Source organism: Phoca vitulina, unplaced genomic scaffold (genome assembly GCF_004348235.1).
Source record: "Phoca vitulina isolate PV1807 unplaced genomic scaffold, GSC_HSeal_1.0 scaffold6, whole genome shotgun sequence".
In the NCBI taxonomy this organism is placed as follows: Eukaryota; Metazoa; Chordata; class Mammalia; order Carnivora; family Phocidae; genus Phoca; species Phoca vitulina.
The window spans coordinates 18912038-18935374 of record NW_022589709.1 but is presented as its reverse complement, the minus strand read 5'-3'; the positions used below and the strand labels follow the sequence as shown (position 1 = coordinate 18935374).

At 39.7% G+C, this 23337-nt stretch overlaps 1 protein-coding gene across 2 annotated transcripts; it reads left to right on the top strand.

Moving 5' to 3' along the window:
* The first annotated feature begins 2007 nt into the window (after nucleotides 1–2007).
* THOC3 (THO complex 3) lies at nucleotides 2008–21569 on the top strand. Of its 2 annotated transcripts, none has more exons than XM_032403755.1 (6): nucleotides 2008–2334; nucleotides 3105–3261; nucleotides 4702–4906; nucleotides 8164–8325; nucleotides 8445–8545; nucleotides 20962–21569. In XM_032403755.1, exons 1-6 carry the CDS (start codon nucleotides 2068–2070, stop codon nucleotides 21123–21125), a joined length of 1056 nt encoding a protein of 351 aa, XP_032259646.1. In that variant the 5' UTR covers nucleotides 2008–2067; the 3' UTR covers nucleotides 21126–21569. The 2 variants fall into 2 exon arrangements, with proteins under 2 accessions (XP_032259646.1, XP_032259647.1); XM_032403756.1 differs by lacking the exon at nucleotides 20962–21569 and adding an exon at nucleotides 12093–12121.
* Nucleotides 21570–23337: the final 1768 nt, after the last annotated feature.

The following is a 23337-nucleotide window of genomic DNA, read 5'->3' as shown; positions in this document are numbered from 1 at the left end:
TGTTGCTGAAGGAAATGGAGATTGTTATAATGTCTTCATACATATTTTGGCAATATCTGTTTAAATAAAAAAGTGCACATGTGCACAATGAAATTTATATAGGCTTATTTACTGCAGTATTGTTCTAAAAGCAAATTCATGGACACTAAATATCCATTAAGGGGATCAGTTGAATAAACTATTATACATGCATGTCATTAAAGACTACATCCATTAAGAAGAATGAGACATTTGCATATACTGATAAATTATTTATGTGTGTTTACTATAGAAAACAAGTTATGTAAGGAAGGCTACCATTTTTTCCAGGGACGGAGTGGTGGTGTAGGAAGGATATACACAGATCTATCTACCTCTCCAAAGGTGCTTATTTACACTTAAACTATCTCTGCAAGACCACACAAAAAAGTTAATATTTTTCAGAAGGGAATTTTGGGGGCACAGGTGGTAAACTTACTTTTTATTCTATTCCCTTTTGTATTTTTTACACTTGTTACCCAAGTGCTCATATTACCTTAAAAAAAAATTTTTTTTTAAGTATGCTTCACACCCAGCGTGGAGCCCAGTGAGGGGCTTGAACTCAAGACCCTAAGATCAAGACCTGAGCTGAGATCAAGAGTTGGATGCTTAAGTGACTGAGCCACCCAGGTGCTCCCCCCAAAATTTGTTTTTAAACAAATTTCCAGCCACCTGCTTACCACCAAAACCCTCCCCCAGCCCACAGCCTTCTCTAGGGCGTTAGTTGGCGCTGGCAGCTCATCGGTGGTTTCTTCAGCAAGAAACTGCTGGACTTGTGGTGTAAGGTAGGTGTGAGAAAGGTGGGAATAATCCAGTTATTATTGGGGAGTGACATAGGTGGACATTTACTTTTTACCCTGTATCTTCTATGTTTTTGCATATCTAATCATGTGCATGTAGTATTGTGGGATCATTGAACATGATGGTCAAGAAAGAATTCTTGAGATTTTTTACAGTGCAACTTAGTAAGTTTATTTAAGTGGCATGGGGGATAGGGCCTGTGGGTAGAAAGATCTGCACTTTTGCTGTATGAAGCTGGTGGTTATATAGTTACTGCTCAAGGGGGTCAGGATGTGCAGGGAGTATTAGATCATAAATGTTTTCTTCAAATTTCTACTCATAAAACTATTTCTGAACGATTTCTCTGGTGCTTATCATTCAGCTTGATATTAATTATTGGTGAGATATACAGGCAGTCATGAGACCCTTTAAGAATGTAGCTACCAGGGGGCACCTGGGTGGCTCAGTCGGTTAAGCGGCTGCTTTCCGCTCAGATCATGATCCCAGGGTCCTCGGACTGAGCCCCACGTCCGTGGGGAATCCCTGCTCAGCGGGGAGCCTGCTTCTCCCTCTCCCTCTGCCTACTTATGCTATCTCTCTGTCAAATAAATAAATAAAATCTTAAAAAAAAAAAAAGAATGAGGCAACCAGTACGCTTTTCATCCTTATTGGAACTATGCAGGCTATAGATCAGCCTTCTGGACTAAAGGTGAACATTTTTCTGCCTCTGTCCCTCTCCGGAGAATTTGTTTATTTAAAGACATCCCCAGACCCCTTCTCTATCCCTCCCCTCCCCACTCTGGACCCCCACACACCTCTAGTTCACCAGCTGGGCCTTCTCCAGCCGAAGAGTCGGAGAGTCGAGGGCCTTCAGTTCTAAGGGAGGGGACTGAAAGGTGGGGATCCACCCTGGGGAAAAAAAGTCTTTCTGTTGATGGGGAACTGAGGTTTGGAAGGATAGCGTTGGCTTTCTTTTTTAATTAAACTGGGATACAAATATATCTACCAGGGGGTAGGTAAGGGGGAAATAGGCCCTAAAAACCTCAGAATCACTAACTGTGAAGGAAACTTAAATCGTAATCATTCCTATTTGAAAAGACAGCCCGCGTGTGCGCGCGCTGCATGCCGGGATTTGTAGTCCCCTCCCGGATGGCCTGCATTGCGGCTGTGCAGGGAGCAGCTGCTCTTCCAGGCGCATGCGTGCGGCGGCGGCGGCAGGACTGACTGCGCCAAAGAAGCGGTGGCAACGCGAGTGGCTGGGAGCTTGCCATGGCGGTGGCTGCGGCGGCCATGGGGCCCTCGGCGCTGGGCCAGAGCGGTCCTGGTTCAATGGCTCCCTGGTGCTCAGTGACCAGCGGCCCCACACGCTACGTGCTGGGAATGCAGGAGCTGTTCCGCGGCCACAGCAAGACGCGCGAGTTCCCTGCACACAGCGCCAAGGTGCACTCGGTGGCCTGGAGCTGCGACGGGCGTCGCCTGGCTTCAGGGTCTTTCGACAAGACGGCCAGCGTATTCCTGCTGGAGAAGGACCGGTTGGTAAGCTGGCAGGGACCGGCCCAGGCCAGAGAGAGGGGCTGTGGTAAAGCGAGGTGTGGTATTGAGGGAGAGAATGGGGGTGGAAAGCGGGTGGAGGCGAGGAAAAGAGAGGGGTGTGGGGATAAGGGGGTTGTGCTAGAGGAGTGCGGGAGTGACAAGGCTGGTAGTTAGGGATCTGGAGGGGGTGTGGTGGAGAGGAAGATGGTGGTGATAAGAGGGAGGTGGGGGTGCGAGGGAGTGTAGCAGTACGGTGTAAAGATGAGCGGGGAGTGGAGGCGGGGAGAGGATGAAGACTGGTGGTGAGGAGGGTAGATGGGACTGGAGTGAGGTGAGGGTGTATGAGAGTGGTAGGAGGAGTTATGTGGTGGTGAGGAATGGCTAGGGGCTGTGGTGGTGGTGGGGTCCCTATGGTGGTAAGGAGGGCCTCTTTGAAAATAATAGGGCTTCCAGTGGGAGTGAGCAAGAAGATTGGGAACCTTGGTGGTAGAGTTAAGTGTGGAGAACCAGAAATAAGGAGGAAGGCCAGGGAAGGCAAAAGAGTAAGGGCATTGGTGTGGGAATCCAAACCTCAGAACAATTCAGAGTGATTGGAGAGGAAGGGAGGAGGGTATTGGGAAGAGTTCTGGGGAAGGGGTGTGGAAGGACTGGTTTCTTTTAAATTGTCTGGATCTTTGTTGGCCACAAGGTACCTTGGTTTGAATAAGGTTAAGAAGTTACATGTGGAGGCAGGTACTTATGTGTGAAGTGACATTTGGATTCTGTTCTTGCAGGTAAAAGAAAACAATTATCGGGGACATGGGGATAGTGTGGACCAGCTTTGTTGGCATCCAAGTAATCCTGACCTCTTTGTCACAGCATCTGGAGACAAAACCATTCGCATCTGGGATGTGAGGACTACAAAATGCATTGCCACTGTGAACACTAAAGGTGACTCTTCGGAGAGAGGGCAATAGGAAGATGAGCTATTTATAGTCATTCAATAAGCATTTCCTGAATATCTTCTCTAAGTGTGGCCTTGTGTTAGGTATGGGACATCCTGGGCTGAATAAGACAGTCTCCAGCTCCCAGGACCTGTACTAGTTTTAGTGCAGGAAGAGAGACATGTGTGTTAAAAAAAACCCAACATAATATGATATGGTTCATCTTATACTGGAGAGGTCTACAAGATGGATACCTGTAATGGAAATGCTTAAGTCTGCCTGTTAGGGCAGGTAAGACCTCACAGAATTTGAGCAAAATAGTTAATAGGGATTTAGTGGTCATGGTACAGTGGGTGGATGAGTGGTGGGGGGAAGCTCTAGGAGGGAGCTGCATGTGCAGGTGTATGGAGAATTTGGGAAATTGCTGATAGGCTGGAATGGCTGATCTTGGGAATGAATGGTCTTGGTGGTCTGGGAGAAAATGACCTGGAAGTTGTGCAGTACATTTGTAGAATCTATTCTTCACCAGGTATTGTCCTATAAACCTTGAGGCCATTTATTATATTTTATTGACTAACATGTCATTGATTATAAGATATACCAATATTTTATATGTTGTTAGGAAAGAAAAGAAAGTTTCTAGATAACTATGATAAACCAAAAATTTTGAGATGCATCCTGATGCATTTTAAGATACGTTGTAGAGAATAAAGTGTAAACATATATGCAGCATAGAATTGATAAAGTTGATGAAATTTTTAATTGATGTGTTCACTGTGGCCCACTGGACTTTGTTGACAAGACTTGTCCCTGGAGGTGGAATGCTGTAGTGCTTTCTCCAAGTAGACAACTGAGTGATGTGTGAGTGATTTAGGTGGTACATGGATGAACATTAAAAACCAGCTGTGTATATATTTTAATGCCTACCAGAAAAAAAGAACGAGCCCATAGAATTTATTGCTGAATGGAAGCTAAACTTATTTAACTAAAATTGTTTTGAGTCAATTTTAAGAAAAATCTTGAATAAAGAAATATAGCCGTTAACATGGATAGGACAAAAATTGTGAGAGTGGCATGTGAATGACTGGAGTTTGGGAAGTGCTGGTGTAAGACTAAGAGGCTTTGGAGTCATCTGGTTTAGATCTTGGCTCTATTACTTCATGGCTTTGACACTTTGGCTCATCTCTCATATCTTCCATATCTTCATATGTAAAATGGGGATAATAAAGTGTTCCTTAGAGAATTATTGTGAGGACCCATGGGGGAAATTTGTAGATGAAAGTGCTGGACTCATAATTGGTGAGTAAGTAGTCATTCCCTTCTATCGACTAGGACCTTAGTGAATGAGGTTTGGAGATAGCTCTGGTCTTTGTAGAATTAAAAAAAAAAAAAACTTCTGCAGGATTATGGGCAAACAGTATCTTGCTGATTATATCTGGGTTTCCAGGGGAGAACATTAATATCTGCTGGAGTCCTGATGGGCAGACCATTGCTGTAGGCAACAAGGATGATGTGGTAACCTTTATTGATGCCAAGACACACCGTTCCAAAGCAGAGGAGCAGTTCAAGTTTGAAGTCAATGAAATCTCCTGGAATAATGACAACAACATGTTCTTCCTGACAAATGGCAATGGTTGTATCAACATCCTCAGGTGAGGGGGTTCTAGCTTAGAGACTGTCATATCTTTGCTCTGGGTGCTGTGGTGGATACAGAGATGAATTAGATGCAAGTCTGTCCTGAAGGAGCTTAAAGGACAAATGGTAATAAAGAATCCTAACCTCTGTTGAGCACCTTTGAACCAGGCACCTTATATTTACTGAGTCCTCACAGAAATTCTGTGGGATTGTTATTTGAGTCTTATTTGACAGATGAGGATCTGGGATTCAGAGAGTTTAAATCACTAGTCAGCTGGTGAGCACTAGAACTAGATGCACCTTGAATTATGGCAAATTTGTACCCGTAAAGTCTGTGCTTAAATACCACTTTCCCTCCAGGGAAGCCATCTTCATTACTTTCCTACCTCCCTAGGTTAGAAGCTTGTTTTATGTACTTCCTGTTGGAAGCATTTCTCATTCTATATTATAATTACATGTTTGTTTGTTTTTTTTAAAGATTTTATTTATTCATTTGACAGAGAGAGAGAGAGAGAGAGAGAGAGTACAAGCAGGGGGAACAGCAGAGGGAGAGGGAGAAGCAGGCTCCCCACTGAGCAGGGACCCCGATGTGGGGCTTGATCCCAGGACCTGGGATCATGACCTGAGACAAAGGCAGACGCTTAACCGACTGAGCCACCCAGGTGCCCCTATAATAAATGTTTACTATCTATATCTTCCATTAGACTATAAATTCCATGAAGGTAGGGACCATGTGTAACTTGTTTACTGTTGAATCCCTAGTGCCTACCTTAATACTTGCTACACAGAGTTAGGATCTCCGTAAATATTTATTCTGTAAATGAATGAAATGTTGGAATTGAAATTCAGGTCTGTCGACTCTATTCTTTCTGCTATTCTGGGTGGGCAGTGCAAGGCAGTGTGAAATAGGTTCTTTTAGAGAGGCTCAGAGTTTGGAATCCCAGGGAAGGAAACATATTGACTGTGGGAATTGGGGATTGAAGGATGCAGCTTTGGAGCTTGACCTTGAAAGCTGAGTAGAATTTTAAGAATCAGCAAAAGGGAAGCATACAATGGACAAAATAGGTGTCAATGAGCATGGCCTATATGGAGAGTAGTTGGTAGGTCAGAGTTGCTGGGAATGGTGGCAGATAAGGTATCTGAAGAGAGGGAAGATAAAGTTGAAATATAATCTGGGACCAGATTATATAAAAGGCTGGAAATCTGTGCTTCGCAACTTGAATTTTATTCAAGTTGGGATTCTATAGCTTTTTTTTTTTTAAAGACTTTTTATTAGAAAATAAAACACATATACAGAAAATTGCTTAAAACAACATATAGCTTAATGAACTATTATCTGTGTAACCCCACCCAGGTCAAGAAATAGTAATTTGCTGGCCATCCCAGAAGTCCATCCATGTACTTTGTCCTAGTCATAAATCCCTCTCCTCAAAATGAAACACTGTCTTGATTTTTATAGTATTTCTTTATAGTTTTAGCTACCAAGTATGCATTTCTAGATACTCTAATTTTGTCTACTTAAAAAAACTTGGTATCTTTAAGTGTGTTAAACTACCAGGTTGCTCTTCATCCTTCTTTTACTTATAATATAGCTGTTGGAAAACTAGACTGTTAACCTGCAGAGATTCTCCTGTCTGGATTTTGCTGATTTTGTATGCTTATTTATTTGTTGGAATATAAGATACTTCCTCTCATTTACTGTTTGGTTACTTAAGAATATAGTTCACTTAGAGGGGCGCCTGGGTGGCTCAGTCGTTAAGCGTCTGCCTTCGGCTCAGGTCATGATCCCAGGGTCCTGGGATCGAGCCCCGCATCAGGCTCCCTGCTCGGCAGGAAGCCTGCTTCTCCCTCTCCCACTCCCCCTGCTTGTGTTCCCTCTCTATGTCTCTCGCTGTCAAATAAAATCTTTAAAAAAAAAAAAGAATATAGTTCACTTAGAAAAGGAAGGATAAATGCTTCTTTCCCTTTTTCATCAGATAATGAATTAGTTCTCTGTCGCCTCCAAAGATGATCAGCTAGGTTTTATTTTTAAGACTTATTATAAACTCATGTATTTAAGCATGGTAGATGTATTTCAGTCTATTGGAGTAATTATCCTTATGGAATCTCAAATTATCCCATCTTTAGCTAATGGGAGCCTCTTCAAGTTGTTCCTGAGTCATTTTTTTTGACATAATTCTAGTAGTCTTCAGTTTGTTGCTCTCTGGTATGACAGATATCCCAAGTTCATCTTGTATGTTTCCTGCCTCAGACCTTTAATCAGAAGCTTCTCTAAGAATCCCTGGATTCTTTTTCTGAGAAATGATATTGGAGCTACGGATGTCCATATTGCTGGTTTGGTCATTATTTCTAGACCTTTCCAGTGGACAGAGGAAGGATGTATATGTGTATATTTTTAAATATAAAATATGTGAATTGTGAATTTATATTGATAACTTCCAATTAAAATTCAGGACTAGTGGAATTTTCTAAACATCTTCTATATTATAAATAACTCTTTCCTTCAAAACTGAGTATTTGAGTATTCTGGTTCTCAAGGACACAAGGGATTATAGAATTAGAATATCCCACAGTTACTTAATACCTTTTTCCATGTTACCCATGGAGATATCTCAGAATAACAGTATTACCACTACCACTACTAATGAGATTACTTAAAATAGTAAAATTTGCTTTTTGCATTGCTTTCCTCATTTTTCTTCCATTAAAAAAAATTAATACTATATATTATCAGAGTGTAGAGCTGCTATGTACTATGCCTTTCTTTTACATCTACAGTTTGTACAAGAAGCTGTGTATGTAATGCCCATCACCAGTCCCATGCTGATAAATCTCTAGTCATTTTGATTGTCAAAGTTCATCCTTTAGATTCCTCAGGAAGGGTTCATGGAACAGTATTCTCTAAGTTCATACTTATTATAACTTATATACTTATAAAACTTACAGATATTTAATTGTGCTTAGTATTTGAGCTCTTTATAATTGATAGTCAATTTTTCTAGATATAAAAATCCTTGACTCCTATTTTCTTGCTTGTATATCTTAAATATATTACCCCATTTTCTTTTGGCATAAAGTCTTACTGTCAGAAAGGTCTGATGATCATCTAATTTTGTTTTTGTTTTTTTTTTTTGTAAGTCCAGGAAAGTTTGTTTGAATTACAGTCTGATGTTTATTCTGTTGTCTTTGATTTTCTTCTTCAGTATGTCCTGTTGTCGTCTTAGTACCATAGTACTCTTCCCGTAGTTTAATTGCTTTCTGTCTTGTTTCTCAGCTACCCAGAGCTGAAGCCTGTGCAGTCCATCAATGCCCATCCTTCCAACTGCATCTGTATCAAGTTTGACCCCATGGGGAAGTACTTTGCCACAGGAAGTGCAGATGCTTTGGTCAGCCTCTGGGATGTGGATGAGTTGGTTTGTGTTCGGTGCTTTTCCAGGTAAGCAGCTCTGCCAGCACTTTCCTTGTTGGATAAATTAATTTAATTTTATTTTGGGTGAAATTGTGTCCTACTCTTACTGGGTTATTCTAACGTGTCCTCTGTCCACTCTGTTATAGGCTGGATTGGCCTGTGAGGACCCTCAGTTTTAGCCACGATGGAAAAATGCTGGCATCAGCCTCGGAAGATCATTTTATTGACATTGCTGAAGTAGAGACAGGTAACGGAAACCCTCACTACCGTAATGAGTCTTCTGTCTGTCACCTGTGGCCATCAGGACTTTTCCTGTCACATGTTTTCATCTTCACATTACTACTTCACCTTCATTAGCATAAATGAATTTTCTTCTTAAGACAGCTTTGTTTATTATGACCATTACAGTCGGGTCATGAGGGAGCAAAGAGTTCAGAAAGGGGCAGGTCTGAAAGAAAGTGATTTAGGAAAATATTTTGCATCGTATTAACTTTTAATTCTTCTATCATGATGAAATTTTTAAAATATGAAAATAGGAGAAAGAAAAAAGTGTTACCTGTGGTCCCACCTCTAAATACAATCTCTTAGTGTTGTGGTATACTTTTTTTTCTATATTTTGCCTGTATGTGAACTTAAAAAATGCATATTTTTTTATAATCCTAGGAATTACCAAAATACATGTGATTTGCTTTAAAAACAACCAATAGAGGGCACCTGGGTGGCTCAGTCATTAAGTGTCTGCCTTCGGCTCAGGTCATGATCCCAGGGTCCTGGGATCGAGCCCTGCATCAGGCTCCCTGCTCTGCGGGAAGCCTGCTTCTCCCTCTCCCGTTCCCCCTGCTCGTGTTTCCTCTCTCGCTGTGTGTCTCTCTGTCAAATAAATAAATAAAATCTTTAAAAAATAAAAAATAAAAAAAATAAAAACAACCAATAGAATTTGAAAATAGAAAAGTGGGAGGAGAGTATTCATTTTACGAAAGAATTTCCTCAGCTTTACTTATTTTTAATGAATAATTTTTTTATTATCAAAGTATAGTTGACATATAATGTATATTAGTTTCATGTATGACAGTGATTTGACAGATATGCATTAATCATTGATCACAATAAATGTAGTCCCCATTTGTCACCATACAACATTATTACAATATTATTGACTATATTCCTGTTGCTGTACTTTATATCTTCATGACGTATTTTATAATTGGAAGTTTGTACCTCTTAATCACTTTACCTATTTCACCCATCACCCCAACCTTCTCCTCTCTGGCACCCAGCAGTTTTCTTTATTTATGAATCTGTTTCTGTTGGTTATTTATTTACTTGTTTCATTTTTTAGATTTCATGTATAAGTGAAGTCATATGGTATTTGTCTTTTCTGATTTATTTCACTTAGCTTAATACCCCTTAGGTCCACCCATGTTCTCACAAATGGCAAGATCTCATTCTTTTTTTATGACTGATTAATATTCCATTGTGTATATATATATATATCATCTTTATCCATTCATCTATCCATGGACACTTAGGTTGCTTCCATATCTTGGCTATTGTAAATAATGGTGCAGTAAACATAGGGGTGCACGTATCTTTTTGAACTAGTGTTATTGTTTTCTTTGGGTAATTACCCAGTAGTGGAATTACTGGATCATATAATATTTCTATTTCTAATTTCTTTAGAAAGCTCCATACTGTTTTCTACAGTGGCTACACCAATTTACATTCCCACCAACAGTGTGTGAGGATTCCTTCTTAACATCCTCACCGACATTTGTTTTTTGTTCTTTTTGATACTAGCTATTCTGATGGGTGTGAGGTGATATCTCATTGTATGTGCATTTCCCTGATGATCAGTGATGTGAACACCTTTTCATGTTTGTTGGTCATCTATATGTCTTCTTTGGAAAAATGTCAATTCAGGTTTTCTGTCCCCCCCCCCCCCGCCTTTTTTTTTAAAGATTCATTCACCCATTTGAGAGAGAGAGCACGAGCAAGTGTGGGGGAAGGGGCAGAGGGAAAGAATCTCAAGCAGACTCCCTGCTGAGTGCGGAGCCTTCCATGGGGCTCAGTCTTGGGACCCTGAGATCATGACCTGAGCCGAAATCTAGGAGTTGGATGCTCAACTGACTAAGCCACCCAGGCACCCCATTCTTTAATCAGCTTACTTTTTTTTTCCTTGGTGTTGAGCGTGTAAGTGTCTTATATATTTTGGATATTAACCCCTTATTGGATTTATTATTTGGAAGTATCTTCTCCCATTCATTAGGTTGCCTTTTTGTTTTGTTGATGGTTTCCTTTGCTATGCAAAAGCTTTTTATTTTGGTGTAGTCCCAGTAGTTTATTTTTGCTTTTGTTTCTCTTTGCTTGAGGAGACATATCCATAAATATGTTGCTAAGGCTGATGTCCAAGAGATTGCTGCCTATGTTTTCTTTTAGGAGTTTTATGGTTTCATATCTCACACTTAGGTCTTTAATCCATTTTGAGTTTATTTTTGTGTCAGTGTAAGAAAGTTGTCCAATTTCATTTTTTTTGCATGTAGCTGTCCTGTTTTCCCAGTACCATTTGTTGAAGAGACTGTCTTTTTTCCATTGCATATTCTTGCCTCCTTTGTTGTAGATTAATTGATCATATAAGTGTGGGTTTATTTTTGGGCTCTCTATCCTGTTCCATTGATCTCTCATTTGTCTATTTTTGTGCCAGTGCCATACTGTTTTGATTAACTATAGCTTTGTAGTATATCTTGAAATCTGGGATTGTGATACCTTCAGCTTTGTTCTTCTTTCTTAAGATTGCTTTGGCTATTCAGAGTCTTTTGTGGTTTCATACAAATGTTAGGATATTTGTTTAGTTCTGTGAAAAATGTTGTTGGTATTTTGATAGGGATTGCATTGAATCTGAGAATTGCTTTGGGTGGTGTGGACATTTTAACAATATTAATTCTTCCAGTCCCTGAGCATGGTATATTTTTCTATTTGTGTCATCTCCAATTTCTTTCTTCAATTACTGATAGTTTTTAAGATTTTTTTTTTTTTTTTTTTTTTTATTTGCGAGAGAGAGAATGAGAGACAGAGAGAGCATGAGAGGGAGGAGGGTCAGAGGGAGAAGCAGACTCCCCGCTGAGCAGGGAGCCCGATGTGGGACTCGATCCCGGGACTCCAGGATCATGACCTGAGCCGAAGGCAGTCGCTTAACCAACTGAGCCACCCAGGCGCCCCGGATTACTGATAGTTTTTAGAGTATAGGTCTTTTCCCTCCATGGTTAAATGTATTCCCAGGTATTTTATTCTTTTAGGTACAGTTGTAAATGGGATCGTTTTCTTAATTTTTTCTTTCTACTACGTCATTACTAGTGTATAGAAATGCAACAGATTTCTGTATAATAATTTTGTTTCCTGGGCGCCTGGGTGGCTCAGTTGGTTAAGCGACTGCCTTCGGCTCAGGTCATGATCCTGGAGTCCCTGGATCGAGTCCCGCATCGGGCTCCCTGCTCGGCAGGGAGCCTGCTTCTCCCTCTGACCCTCCCCCATCTCATGTGCTCTCTCTCTCTCTCTCATTCTCTCTGTCTCAAATAAATAAATAAAATCTTTAAAAAAAAAAAAAAAATAATAATAATTTTGTTTCCTGCAACTTTACTGAATTCATTTATTCTAATAGTTTTTTGTGGAGTCTTTACAGTTTTCTATATATAGTATCATGTCATCTGCAAATACTGACAGTTTTACTTCTTTCTTACCAATTTGGGTGCCTTTTTTTTTTCTTTTTCTTTTTTTTCTTGTCTGATTGCTGTGGCCAGGACTTCCAGGACTGTGTTGAATAAAAATGGTGAGAGTGGACATCCTTGTCTTGTTCCTGATCTTAGGGGAAAAGCTTTTAGTTTTTCAGCATTGAGTATGATGTTATCTATGGGTTTTCCATATATGGTCTTTATTATGTTGAAGTATGTTTCTTCTAAATCCATTTTGTTGAGTTTTTATCAAGAACGGATGTTTATTTTGTCAAATGCTTTTAGTGTGTCTATTGAGATGATCATATGATTTTTATCCTTTTATTGATATGATGTATTACATTGATTTATTTGGAAATATTGAACCATCCTTGCATCCCTGGAATAAATCCTACTTGATCATGGTGTATGATCTTTCTAATGTATTGTTGAATTTGGTTTGCTAATATAGTTTGTTGAGGATTCTTGCATCTATGTTCATCAGGGATATTGGCCTGCAGTTTTTTGTTTTTTGTTTTTGGATTTTTTTTTTTTTTTTTTTTTTTGGGTAGTGTCTTTGCCTGGTTTTTGGTATGAGGGTAAGGCTGGCCTCATAGAATGAATTTGGAAGTTTTTCTTCCTTGCCTATTTTTTGGAATAGTTTGAGAAGAATAGGTATTAACTCTTCTTTAAATGTTTGATAGAATGCACCTGTGAATCCATCGGGTCCTGGACTTTTATTGGGAGTTTTTTGATTACCAGTTCAATTTCATTACTAGTAATTGGTCTGTTCAAATTTTCTCTTTCTTCTTGATTCAGTTTTGGCGAATTTATCCATTTTTTTAGGTTGTCCAATTTGTTGGCATATAATTTTTCATAGTATTCTCATAAAACCCTTTGTATTTTTGTGGTGTCAGTTACTATTTCTTCTTTTTCATTTCTGAATTCATTTATTTGAGTTCTCTCTCTTCTTGATGAGTCTGGTAAAGGTTTATCAAATTTGTTTATGTTTTTGAAGAACCAGCTCTTGGTTTCATGGATCTTTTCTGATGTTTTTTAGTATCTATTTCATTTATTTCTGCTCTTATCTTTTTTATTTCCTTCCTTCTACTAACTTCGGGCTTTGTTCTTTTTGTAGCTCCTTTAGATATACGGTTTATTTGTTTATTTGGGGATTTTTGTTTCTTGAGGTAGGCCTGTATTGCTATAAACTTTTCTGTTAGAACTGCTTTTGCTGCATCCCAAAGATTTTGGATTGTTGTGTTTCCATTTTCATTTGTCTCCATGTATTTTTTAATTTCCTCTTTGATTTATTCATTGACGCATTGGTTGTTTAGTGGCATGTTGTTTAGCTTCTGTATGTTTGTGTTTTTTCCAGTTTTTTTCTTTTTCTTGTAATTGATTTCTAGTTTCATATTGTTGTGGGTCAGAAAAGATGCTTGATAAAATTTCAGTCTTCTTAAATTCATTGTAACTTGTTTTTTGGCCTACCATATATGATCCATCCTGGAGAATATTCCAAGTGCACTTGAAAATAATGTGTTGTATTTTGTTGTTTTTGGATGGAATGTTCTGTTATATCTCTGTAAAGTCCATCTGGTCTAATGTGTCATTCAAAGCTACTGTTTTTTTGTTGATTTTCTGTCTGGATGATCTATCCATTGATGTAAGTGTGGTGTTAAAGTCCCCTGCTATTGTTGTATTACTGTCAATTTCTCCTTTTATGTTTGTTAATATTTACTTTATGTATTTAGGTGCTCCTATCTCCTATGTTAGGTACACAGATACTTATAATTGTTACATCCTCTTGTTGGATTGATTCGTTTATCATTATTTAATGCTTTTCTTTGTCTCTTGCTACAGTCTTTGTTCCAAAGTGTATTTTGTGTGATAATTTTTTTCCCCCCTGGTGGGCAGCAAAGCAAAGTTTATTGAGTGATAGCAAAGTGATAGTACAAAGTTCCTGAGGAGGGAGGGGACCCGAGAGGGTTGCCTTTGTCTGATAAAAATATTGCTACCCCAGCTTTTTTTTTCACTTCCATCTGCATGGAATATCTTTTACCACCCCCTCATTTTCAGTCTGTATGTGTCTTTAGGTTTGAGGTGAGTCTTGTAGGCAGCATATAGTTGGGTCTTGTTTTTTCAGCCATTCAGTCACCCTGTGTCTCTTGATTGGACCATTTAGTCAATTTACATTTAAGTAATTATTCATAGGTATGTATTTATTGCCATTTTGTTCATTGTTTTCTGTTGTTTTTGTAGTTCTTCTTTGTTCCTTTCTTCTCTTCCTCTCTTCCCTTGTGGTTTGATGGCTTTTTTTTTTTTATGTTATGTAAATCACCATACATTACATCATTAGTTTTTGATGTAGTGTTCCATGATTCGTTGTTTGCGTATAACACTCAGTGCTCCATGCAGTACGTGCCCTCTTTAATACCTATCACCAGGCTAACCCATCCCCCCACCCCCTTCCCCTCCAGAACCCTCAGTTTGTTTCTCAGAGTCCATAGTCTCTCATGGTTCGTCTCCTCCTCTGATTCCCCCCCCTTTATTCTTCCCTTCCTGCTATCTTCCTCTTTTTTTTTTTTTTTAACATATAATGTATTATTTGTTTCAGAGGTACAGGTCTGTATTTCATCAGTCTTACACAATTCACAGTGCTCACCATAGCACATACCCTCCCCAATGTCTATCACCCAGCCACCCTTGATGGCTTTTTTTAATGTTGTGTTTGGATTACTTTCTCTTTATTTTTTGTATCTGTTATAGGTTTTTGATTTGTGGTTACCATGGGGTTCATAAATAACATCCTATGTATGTAGCAGTCTATATTGTTAGTTGCTTAAGCTTGAACACATTCTAAAAAGCACTGAATTTTTACTACCCCTCTACATTTTATGTCTATGTCATATATCTTTTTATTTTGTGTATCCCTTGAGTAATTTTTGTAGATGTAATTGATTTTACTGCTTTTGTGTTTTAACCTTCATAATGGCTTTATAAGTGGTTAGTCCGCTACCTTTAATCATATGTTTGCTTTTGCCAGTGAAATTTTTTCCTTTCATAATTTTCTTCTAATTATGGCCTCTTCTTTTCACTTAAAGAATTCCCTTAAATACTTCTTGTAAGGCTGGTTTAGTGGTGATGAACTCCCTTTTGTTTGGGAAACTCTTTATCTCCTTCAATTCTGAATGATAGCCTTGCCAGGTAGAGTATTCTTGGTTGTAAGTTTTTTTCTTCCAGCCCTTGGAATATATCATGCCACTCCCTTCTGGCCTGCAAAGTTTTTGCTGAGATCAGCCTATAGCCTTATGTGTTTTCCCTTGTATGTGACTACTTTTCTCTTGCTGCTTTTAAGATTCTCTCTTTATCTTTAATTTTTGCCATTTTAATGATTATGTGTCCTGGTGTGAACCTTTTTGGGTTCCTCTTGTTTGGAGCTTTCTTTGTTTCCTGGATCTGGATGTGTGTTTCCTGCCTCAGATTCAGGAAGTTTTCAGCTATTATCTCTTCAAATAAATTTTCTGCCCCCTTCCTCTCTCTTCTCCTTCTTGGACTCCTATAATGCAAATGTTATCATGCTTGATGATTTTGCAGAGGTTTCTTCACCTATTCTCATGTTTATTATTCTTTTGTCTTTTTGCTGTTCATCTTAGTTGCTTTCTATTACCCTGTCTTCAAGATCTCTGATCCATTCTTCTGCATCTCGTAGTCTGCTGTTGATTTCCTCTAGTGTATTTTTCATTTCAGTTACTGTATTCAGCTCTGACTGGCTCTTTTTTACATTTTCTGTCTCTTTGTTGAAATTCTCACAGAGTCCATCCACTGTTTTCTCAAGTCCAGTTGAGTATCTTTAGGACCGTTACTTTGAACTCTTTATCAGGCATATCACATATCTCCATTTTTGTTTAGTCCTTTCTCTGTGATTTTGTCTTGTTTTTTCATTTGGGACATATCCCTTAGTCTCCTCATTTTGTCTAACTGTCCGTGTTTGTTTCTATGTGTTAGCTATGTCAGCTACATCTCCTGGCCTTGAAAGTAGTGACTTTTACGTAGAAGAGGTCCTGTGGTGCCCTGTATGCTATCTGCCCTGGTCACCGGAACCAGGCATGCTAGGGCTGTCCCCTGTGTGGGCTGTGTGCACCCTCCTGCTGTGGTTGAGCTGTGATTGCTGTGGGCATGCTGATGGGTGGGGCTGGCTCTCAGCCCACCTGGCTGCAGTGACCCGCTTTGCCTGCTGCAGGTGCACTGGGCAGGGTTTGCTTCCCGTGCTGTTGAGAGGCCTGGCTGCAGCTGCCATGGACTCAATGGTGGGTGGGGCTGGCATTCAGTCTAGCTGTGTGTAATTAGCCTGTGTGACAGCTGCAGGTACACAGAAGGGCAGGGCTTGTTCTTTGTGCAGCCAGCTGAGAGGCCCAGCTGTAGGAACTGTGGGCAAGCCGGTGTGTAGGGTTATCTCCCTGTCCCCCAGGGCAGGAGTCACTTTGGAGGGATGCTGGTCCCATGTGGGGCTGCCTGCTGGATATGGCAGAGGAGGAGCTGCTTTGGAGGGGTCCCTGTGGAGGCCAGTGGGTTGGGTAGGGTGGGTGGTAGGATAATGCTGGGGCAGGGCATGTGTTGTTAACAAGGTAGATGGAGCGTGTTAGAATTGGCTTCTGCAAGCATCTAGCTATCTAGGCTCACGGACGACAAGAAAAATGGCACCCGCCAGCACTTTTTTATTCCTGGAGAAATCTGCAAACGTTTGCCCTTCCTATATCTCCTTCATGTGTACCCTAGGTGCTTTTCAAGCTGCTGCTTCAGTGCTGTCTCCGCCTGAGAGACTTAGTAGTGTGCTGGCTCTTTTGCCCTCCAGTTCAACTGGAGTTAAGCCCTGCTGATTTTCAAAGCCAGACATTATGGGCACTTGTCTTCCCAGTGTAGGTCCTTACGGCCAGGATTGCCCTGTGTGGGATCTGATCCCTTCACTCCTCCATGCTTGTGATGGCTCTCCTGTTTGTGGTTATATGCACCAGGGGTTTGGTTCCTGGCCCTGTCTCCACCCCTCCTACCCTTTCAATGTGGGCTTCTCTCTAGGATTAGCTGTGGAAGATCTCTTCTGCCGGTCCTCAGATCATTTTCAGAGTTAATTGCAGTAGATACACTTGTTGCCTCAGTGTGTCTGTGGGAGGGGGTGAACTCAGAAACCTCCTGAACTCTGCCATCTTCTGTCATTTCCTCAGATTTATTTTGTAATGGAGCTTTATTGTTTTGGGGAATACATGATACTTTAGTAAAAGAATTTAAACTATATAGAAGACTTCAAAGAGTAAAGTTAAAAAATTGGAATTCCACAATGTAAAAATGCCACTGTTGATGACAGTGTGGTAAGTGTTGTCCAGCCATTCAGCAGCCATACACAGCTCCTTTGTGTCACCCTTGTTTGTGTGATGTATGGGTATTCTCCTGCTCCAGGCTGTGCCTGCCTCACCTCAGGATGTTACAGCTTCTTAACATGGCGATGGCTACTGAGCTCTGCTGCCGCTTTTCATGCAGTCTAGAATTCCATTGAATATGTCCGTATATTCTTAAACTGCCAGTATATACTTACACATGCCTGTAGGTACTTCAGTTGCCCAGCTCTGGTTGTTTCTCGTCTTTGCACCATTATAAGTAATGCTTGTGAGAAATATTCCTTATGGACTTCATTTTAGGTCATCCTTTTGGGTAAACCAGTGAAGTGGGATTGCTGACTGAGTCCAAGGTATTCACATTTTGTGAAGGACCAAACCACTTACAGAAAGGTTATTGCAGTGTTTGTTCTTAACAGTGCATGCATGTGCATGTTTTTCCCGTGTCATCTTTGCGCAAGTTTGTCTGCCTCACCTAATATGTATGAAATATGATTGATTTTATTATTTATTTATTTAATTTTTATTTTTTAAACAATTTTATTTATTTATTAGAGAGAGTGTGAGTGAGAGAGAGCATGAGTGAAGGGTGGGGAGCAGCAGAAGCAGAGGGGGAAGCAGATTTCCTGCTGAGCAAGGAGCCTGACATGGGGTTCAATCCCAGCACCCCAGGATCATGACCTGAGCCAAAGGCAGATGCTTTACCAACTGAGCCACCCAGGCACTTTAGAGAGAGAGTGCACAAACGTGAGGAGGGGCAGAGGGACGGGGGAGAGAGAATCCTCAGGCAGACTCCCCGCTGAGTGCAGAGCCCACCATGGGGCTTGATCCCAGGATCCTGAGATCATGACCTGAGCTGAAATCAAGAGCCGGCTGCTTAACCGTCAGAGCCACCCCGATGCCCCTAAAATATGATATAGTTCACATATAATCTTTCAGGAATATATCAAATATGACTGTATTAATTTTTCTAAGTAGTTCAGACAAATACTTTTAATATTTTTTAAAATTTTCTCTATAACCTAGGCTAAAAATTAAGTCAGATGATTATCAAAGGGAAGCACAATTATATTTATAGCATTGTTTTATACATAAAAGGGAAATAGTCTGAATTTTCATTATGGAGGAATAATTAAGTAAGTTGTGATACATCCATATTACAGTGTGCCAAGAGAAAAACATAGCTCTATATGTGCTGAATTGCAAGATTGGCAAGGCATTTTACTGAATGAGCAAAGCAAGTAGCCAATCAGTGCATATGATGTGTTCCTATTTAGGTAAAGAAACTAAAGCTAAATTAATAGAAGGACTTTTGAAAGAATTTGTTTCAGACTTAGAAGATTGGGAGAATATAAAATTTACTTTAAATTATAATTTAAGTATTATTACTGAAACCAATTAAATAAAATGAAAAATTCAGTTCCTCAGTTACCCTAGGCGCATTTTAAGGACTTCAGTAGCCACATGTGGCTGGTGGTTTCTGTATTGGATAGCGCAGATGTAGAATGTTCCAATCACAGAAGTTTCTGTTTCCCAGTGCTGCTCTATACCCTAGTACTGTTGGAATTTTATGCAGTAAGCATGTCTTTGTATGTTAGTTTGTAAAATAAGAGTAATATATGCTCAGTATAGAATATTTGGAAAATGCTGACAAATATAAAGAGGAAATTAACAGTCACACATAGGTCCATAATTTGGAGGTAGCGAATTCCTAACGTATTAGTATATTTCTTTCCAATCTTTTTTTCATATGTAGATATTTATGTATATAGATATTTTATACATAGACATCTATACATCTGTATAGATGTATATACACATCATATGTATATACACATACTATACTATGTATAGTTGGAGTCATATTCTTTTTTTTAAAGATTTTATTTATTTATTTGACAGCCAGTGAGAGAGGGAACACAAGCAGGGGGAGTGGGAGAGAGAGAAGCAGGCTTCCCGCGGAGCAGGGAGCCCGATGCGGGGCTCGATCCCAGGACCCTGGGATCATGCATGACCTGAGCTGAAGGCAGACGCTTAACAACTGAGCCACCCAGGCGCCCCTATAGTTGGAGTCATATTAAATAAGATTTTGTGTTTTACATATTTTTAATGGTTAAATGTAAAATAAGGAATTTTATTTCTGATAGCATGTATTTTAACAGTCCACTTACTTTCAGCTTTTTAGATACACCATACATATTGCACTGGTGTTTTTAGAACTTCAGCGGCCTGGAGTAGTAATGTCAGTCTCACCCAGATAGCACCTTATTTATCATTCAGAGATTAAACTTTCCAATAAAACTGTCAAGATGTTAAAGTTTATGAAGCCACATGGTTATTTAGGAAACGTTTTAGAAGGCCTTTTCATGTCTACTCTGGTTTTCTTGATCTGTATAAATTTCTTTATCCTAACCAATCCCAAATGACTGACAAATGATGGAGTAGAGGCCTAAAGAGAAGTAAAACGGGGGTAGCAGCCTCTGAAACTATTCTTTATGTTTGTGTAATACAGAAATTTGCTCAGACGTATAGCTAGACTGCCAGATACTAGCATCATGAAGAGTGGTTAACTGTCCCTGAAATAGGATTACTTAACAAAAAGAATCTCTCTTTCTCTCTCTCTACACACACATATGTGCTCATGTGTGTATAAAAAAAATATATTTTAAACAGCTTTATTGAAATATAATTTACTTACCGTATAGTTGACCAGTTTGAAGCATATAATTTAATGTATCCTGCAACTTTAAAATAACACCACATTGTTTATGTTTTATAACATTAATCTTAACCCTAAGGTTGAAAAAAAGTAAAGTGGGACTAAAGAAATAATGGCTTTAGAAAAATCATGTTTAATTTCAAGTAGGAAGAATGACATTTTTTGGGGAAAAAATCTATTTGCAAAGCATTGTGATTTAGCAGAAAGACCTGTGACTTTGGAAACAGACTCACTTCATGTGCTGACTCTGCTGCTTCCTTGAGGTATGACTTAACTGTTCAGTCACCTGTTCCTTTATAAAATGGGGTTTAAAATCATTACTTGCCTTGCTGCATTGTCATTATACTTTATTAAACTAAAGTATAATCCATCTGATTCCTAAGGGGTGCTCAATAAATATTAACTGCTGTTACTGTTTTCCTAGGGAGTACAGAATAGGTTTAGATCATAGGCTCTGCATTCAGATCTTGCTCTGCCACCTACTGGCTTGTGCTTTCCCTGTGCCTTGGTGTTCTCTGTAAAATGGGGTAATGATTGTACCTGTCCTGTAGGGTTAGTAAGTGGATTAAATGAGGGGCGCCTGGATGGCTCAGTCGGTTAAGCGTCTGCCTTCAGCTCAGGTCATGATCTCAGGGTCCTAGGATCGAGCCCCATGTTGGGTTCCCTGCTCAGCGGGGAGTCTGCTTCACCCTCTCCCTCTGCCCCTCCCCCCCCAGGCTCGTGCTCTCTCAAATAAATAAACAGAATCTTTTAAAAAGTGGATTAAATGAGTTAACGTAGGCAAGTACTTAATGAATGTGGTTTCTTATTATTAATGTATTGATTGGTTTCTCTATATTGATTTTTATAGGAGACAAGCTATGGGAGGTGCAGTGTGAGTCCCCGACTTTCACCGTGGCTTGGCACCCCAAAAGGCCTCTGCTGGCATTTGCCTGTGATGACAAAGATGGCAAATATGACAGCAGTCGGGAAGCAGGAACTGTGAAGCTATTTGGGCTTCCTAATGACTCCTGAAGGGAGGCCCTCAGGGAGATGAGACGCTGGCAGAGGACTTCCTTTGTGTATTAGTCTGGTCTCTTCTCTTGGAGTTGGTGGGCACCTCAAGCATTTGTAAATTGGTATAAATTATACAAGTCTTTGTCAATCTGCCTATTCCAGTTCCCTTCTTGTTATGTGAGCTCTTCCCGTTCTTTCTCCCCCTTGCAGGAGGGTTCTGCACGATAACACCCGCATATCTTGTCCTCTGGGGACCTCCTGTCTTCCCTGCTTTTGGGTGTATGGTAGACTTTGTTGGGTTTGCTTCTGTTTGGACAGTACCTACGTTGGGGGGGGGGGGGTGAGTGAAGAAGGGTGAGATGGGGATGGAGATTTTTTATAGTAAAAAGAAATGTATATAATTTTGAGAATTGAGCATTTAATAAAACTGACTTTAATTATGGGACTTCTAAGACTTTAAAAGTTGTGGTATTTTTGTTGTTGTTGCAGGTATTGGGAGATGTTGCAGTTTTGCATTTAAAAAAAAATCTCAGATTGTATTTAGAGGTGGTAATTCTATCATTTAATGTCCTAACCAAGAATTCTGTGAAGTGCAGGGACCCAGCATGAAGTGTATGGGCAATAGCAATCCTTAAAGTTTTCAGCTTAAGTGTATGTATACCTTGCCTTAATCTACAAAGGATTTGTAGACAATAAATTTATGATAAACATTGAGAAAAGCAGTAAAATATAAACAAATCCAAAATCAGGATAAGACATATAGATTACAATAGAAAGTTGAAACTGGGGGAATTAAAATAGAAATATGCAAAGAACGAGGACCTGACTGAATGATTGAGCTAAAATTTTGGCTGTGCCCCCTGGTGGCAAAGTGAAAACGGGAGAAGTCAGTTAATCTTAATGAAAAGCAGAGCACGTGCCAATTCTCAGGGAAAGCAGAACTTTTGTTAGCTCTTACCTCCGAAAGAAGTGGCTCGCGTAGGAGATTACCTGTGAGCAATGTCTTGATTTTCATTGTATTTTAATGTATTTTGGCATTAAAAATATAGAAATATACCTCAATAAATGATGTTTGTAGAAAATTTTGGAAAAAGCAAGTAAGCAAAGAGAAAAAAATCGTATTTCTCCTCCCAAGAGATACTCACTATTAGCATTTTTGTGTGTATCCTTTTAGTTTTCCTATGCTCATATTTATGTATAGAAACATGTTTATACAAATCTTGCAGAGTAGACAAAACAGGTATGACAAGGTAAAGCATGCAAAGTGCTCAACACCATGTCAGGCAGTATTATAAACATTCAGTAAGTCTTAATAGAAATTTTTAGTAATTAGACATTCCTTAGGCTTGGTACAGTAATGAGCACTTTACTCAGTTTTTGCCACAGCCTTTTGCAGTTGGGTGTTACCATCATTTTACTACTTCAGGGAATTTAACTCAGTGTTATTCATTACGTGACAGTATTCAGATCTAGATTTGCTTAAAGGTCCATATGCCTTCTATTTGCAGTGGCTATTCTATCTCCACTTGCCATTCCCATTTTACAGATGAGTAAACCTTGGCCCTGAGAAGTTGACTCTTGGCCCAAGTTAATGAGTGATTGGTTGAGTCTAGTATTCAGGCTCAGTAGTGTTTCCTTCAGCCTCCAGAATAGCCTCTGCCTGCATCCTTCCCTGAAGATGGTCTCTTAGTTGCAAACCAGCATGCCACCTCATTATGTCAGTTCAGTGTTGTTATGTCACCGGGAGTAAACTGTGGTACACTGATATTTATTTTTATGGTTGTCTGCCATCTATATATATCCCCCTTAGCATTGGAATCAGACATCAAGGTTTAGTCTAGATCTTAGTATTTGATCAATTCCCGCCTCTTTGATCCATGTGGATTTTTTCCCTCTGGGTTTGTATAAAGTAGTGATCCACGCAACTTTGCACTAAGAGATTTGTTGCTTTCAGCTAGCTTTTTCACTTTTAGCAACAGGAGAACCCTTATTATCTGTGAGGAAAGAGCTCAAGCTTGTGGCAGCTTTTGCTGTCAGGGCCTTGCTGACATTTCTGTGCTTTGACTTCAGAGTCCTGGGGAGGCTTAGAAGTTGGGTCCCTCTTGGAGAAATGCATAATTTGTCCCAGACCTGATGCGCCTATGGTTTGAGTGAGTTGTCTAATTCAGAGCAGGAAGGGAACCATTCATAGTCACCCAGCAATTGATGTATTCAATCAGTCCAGCCATGT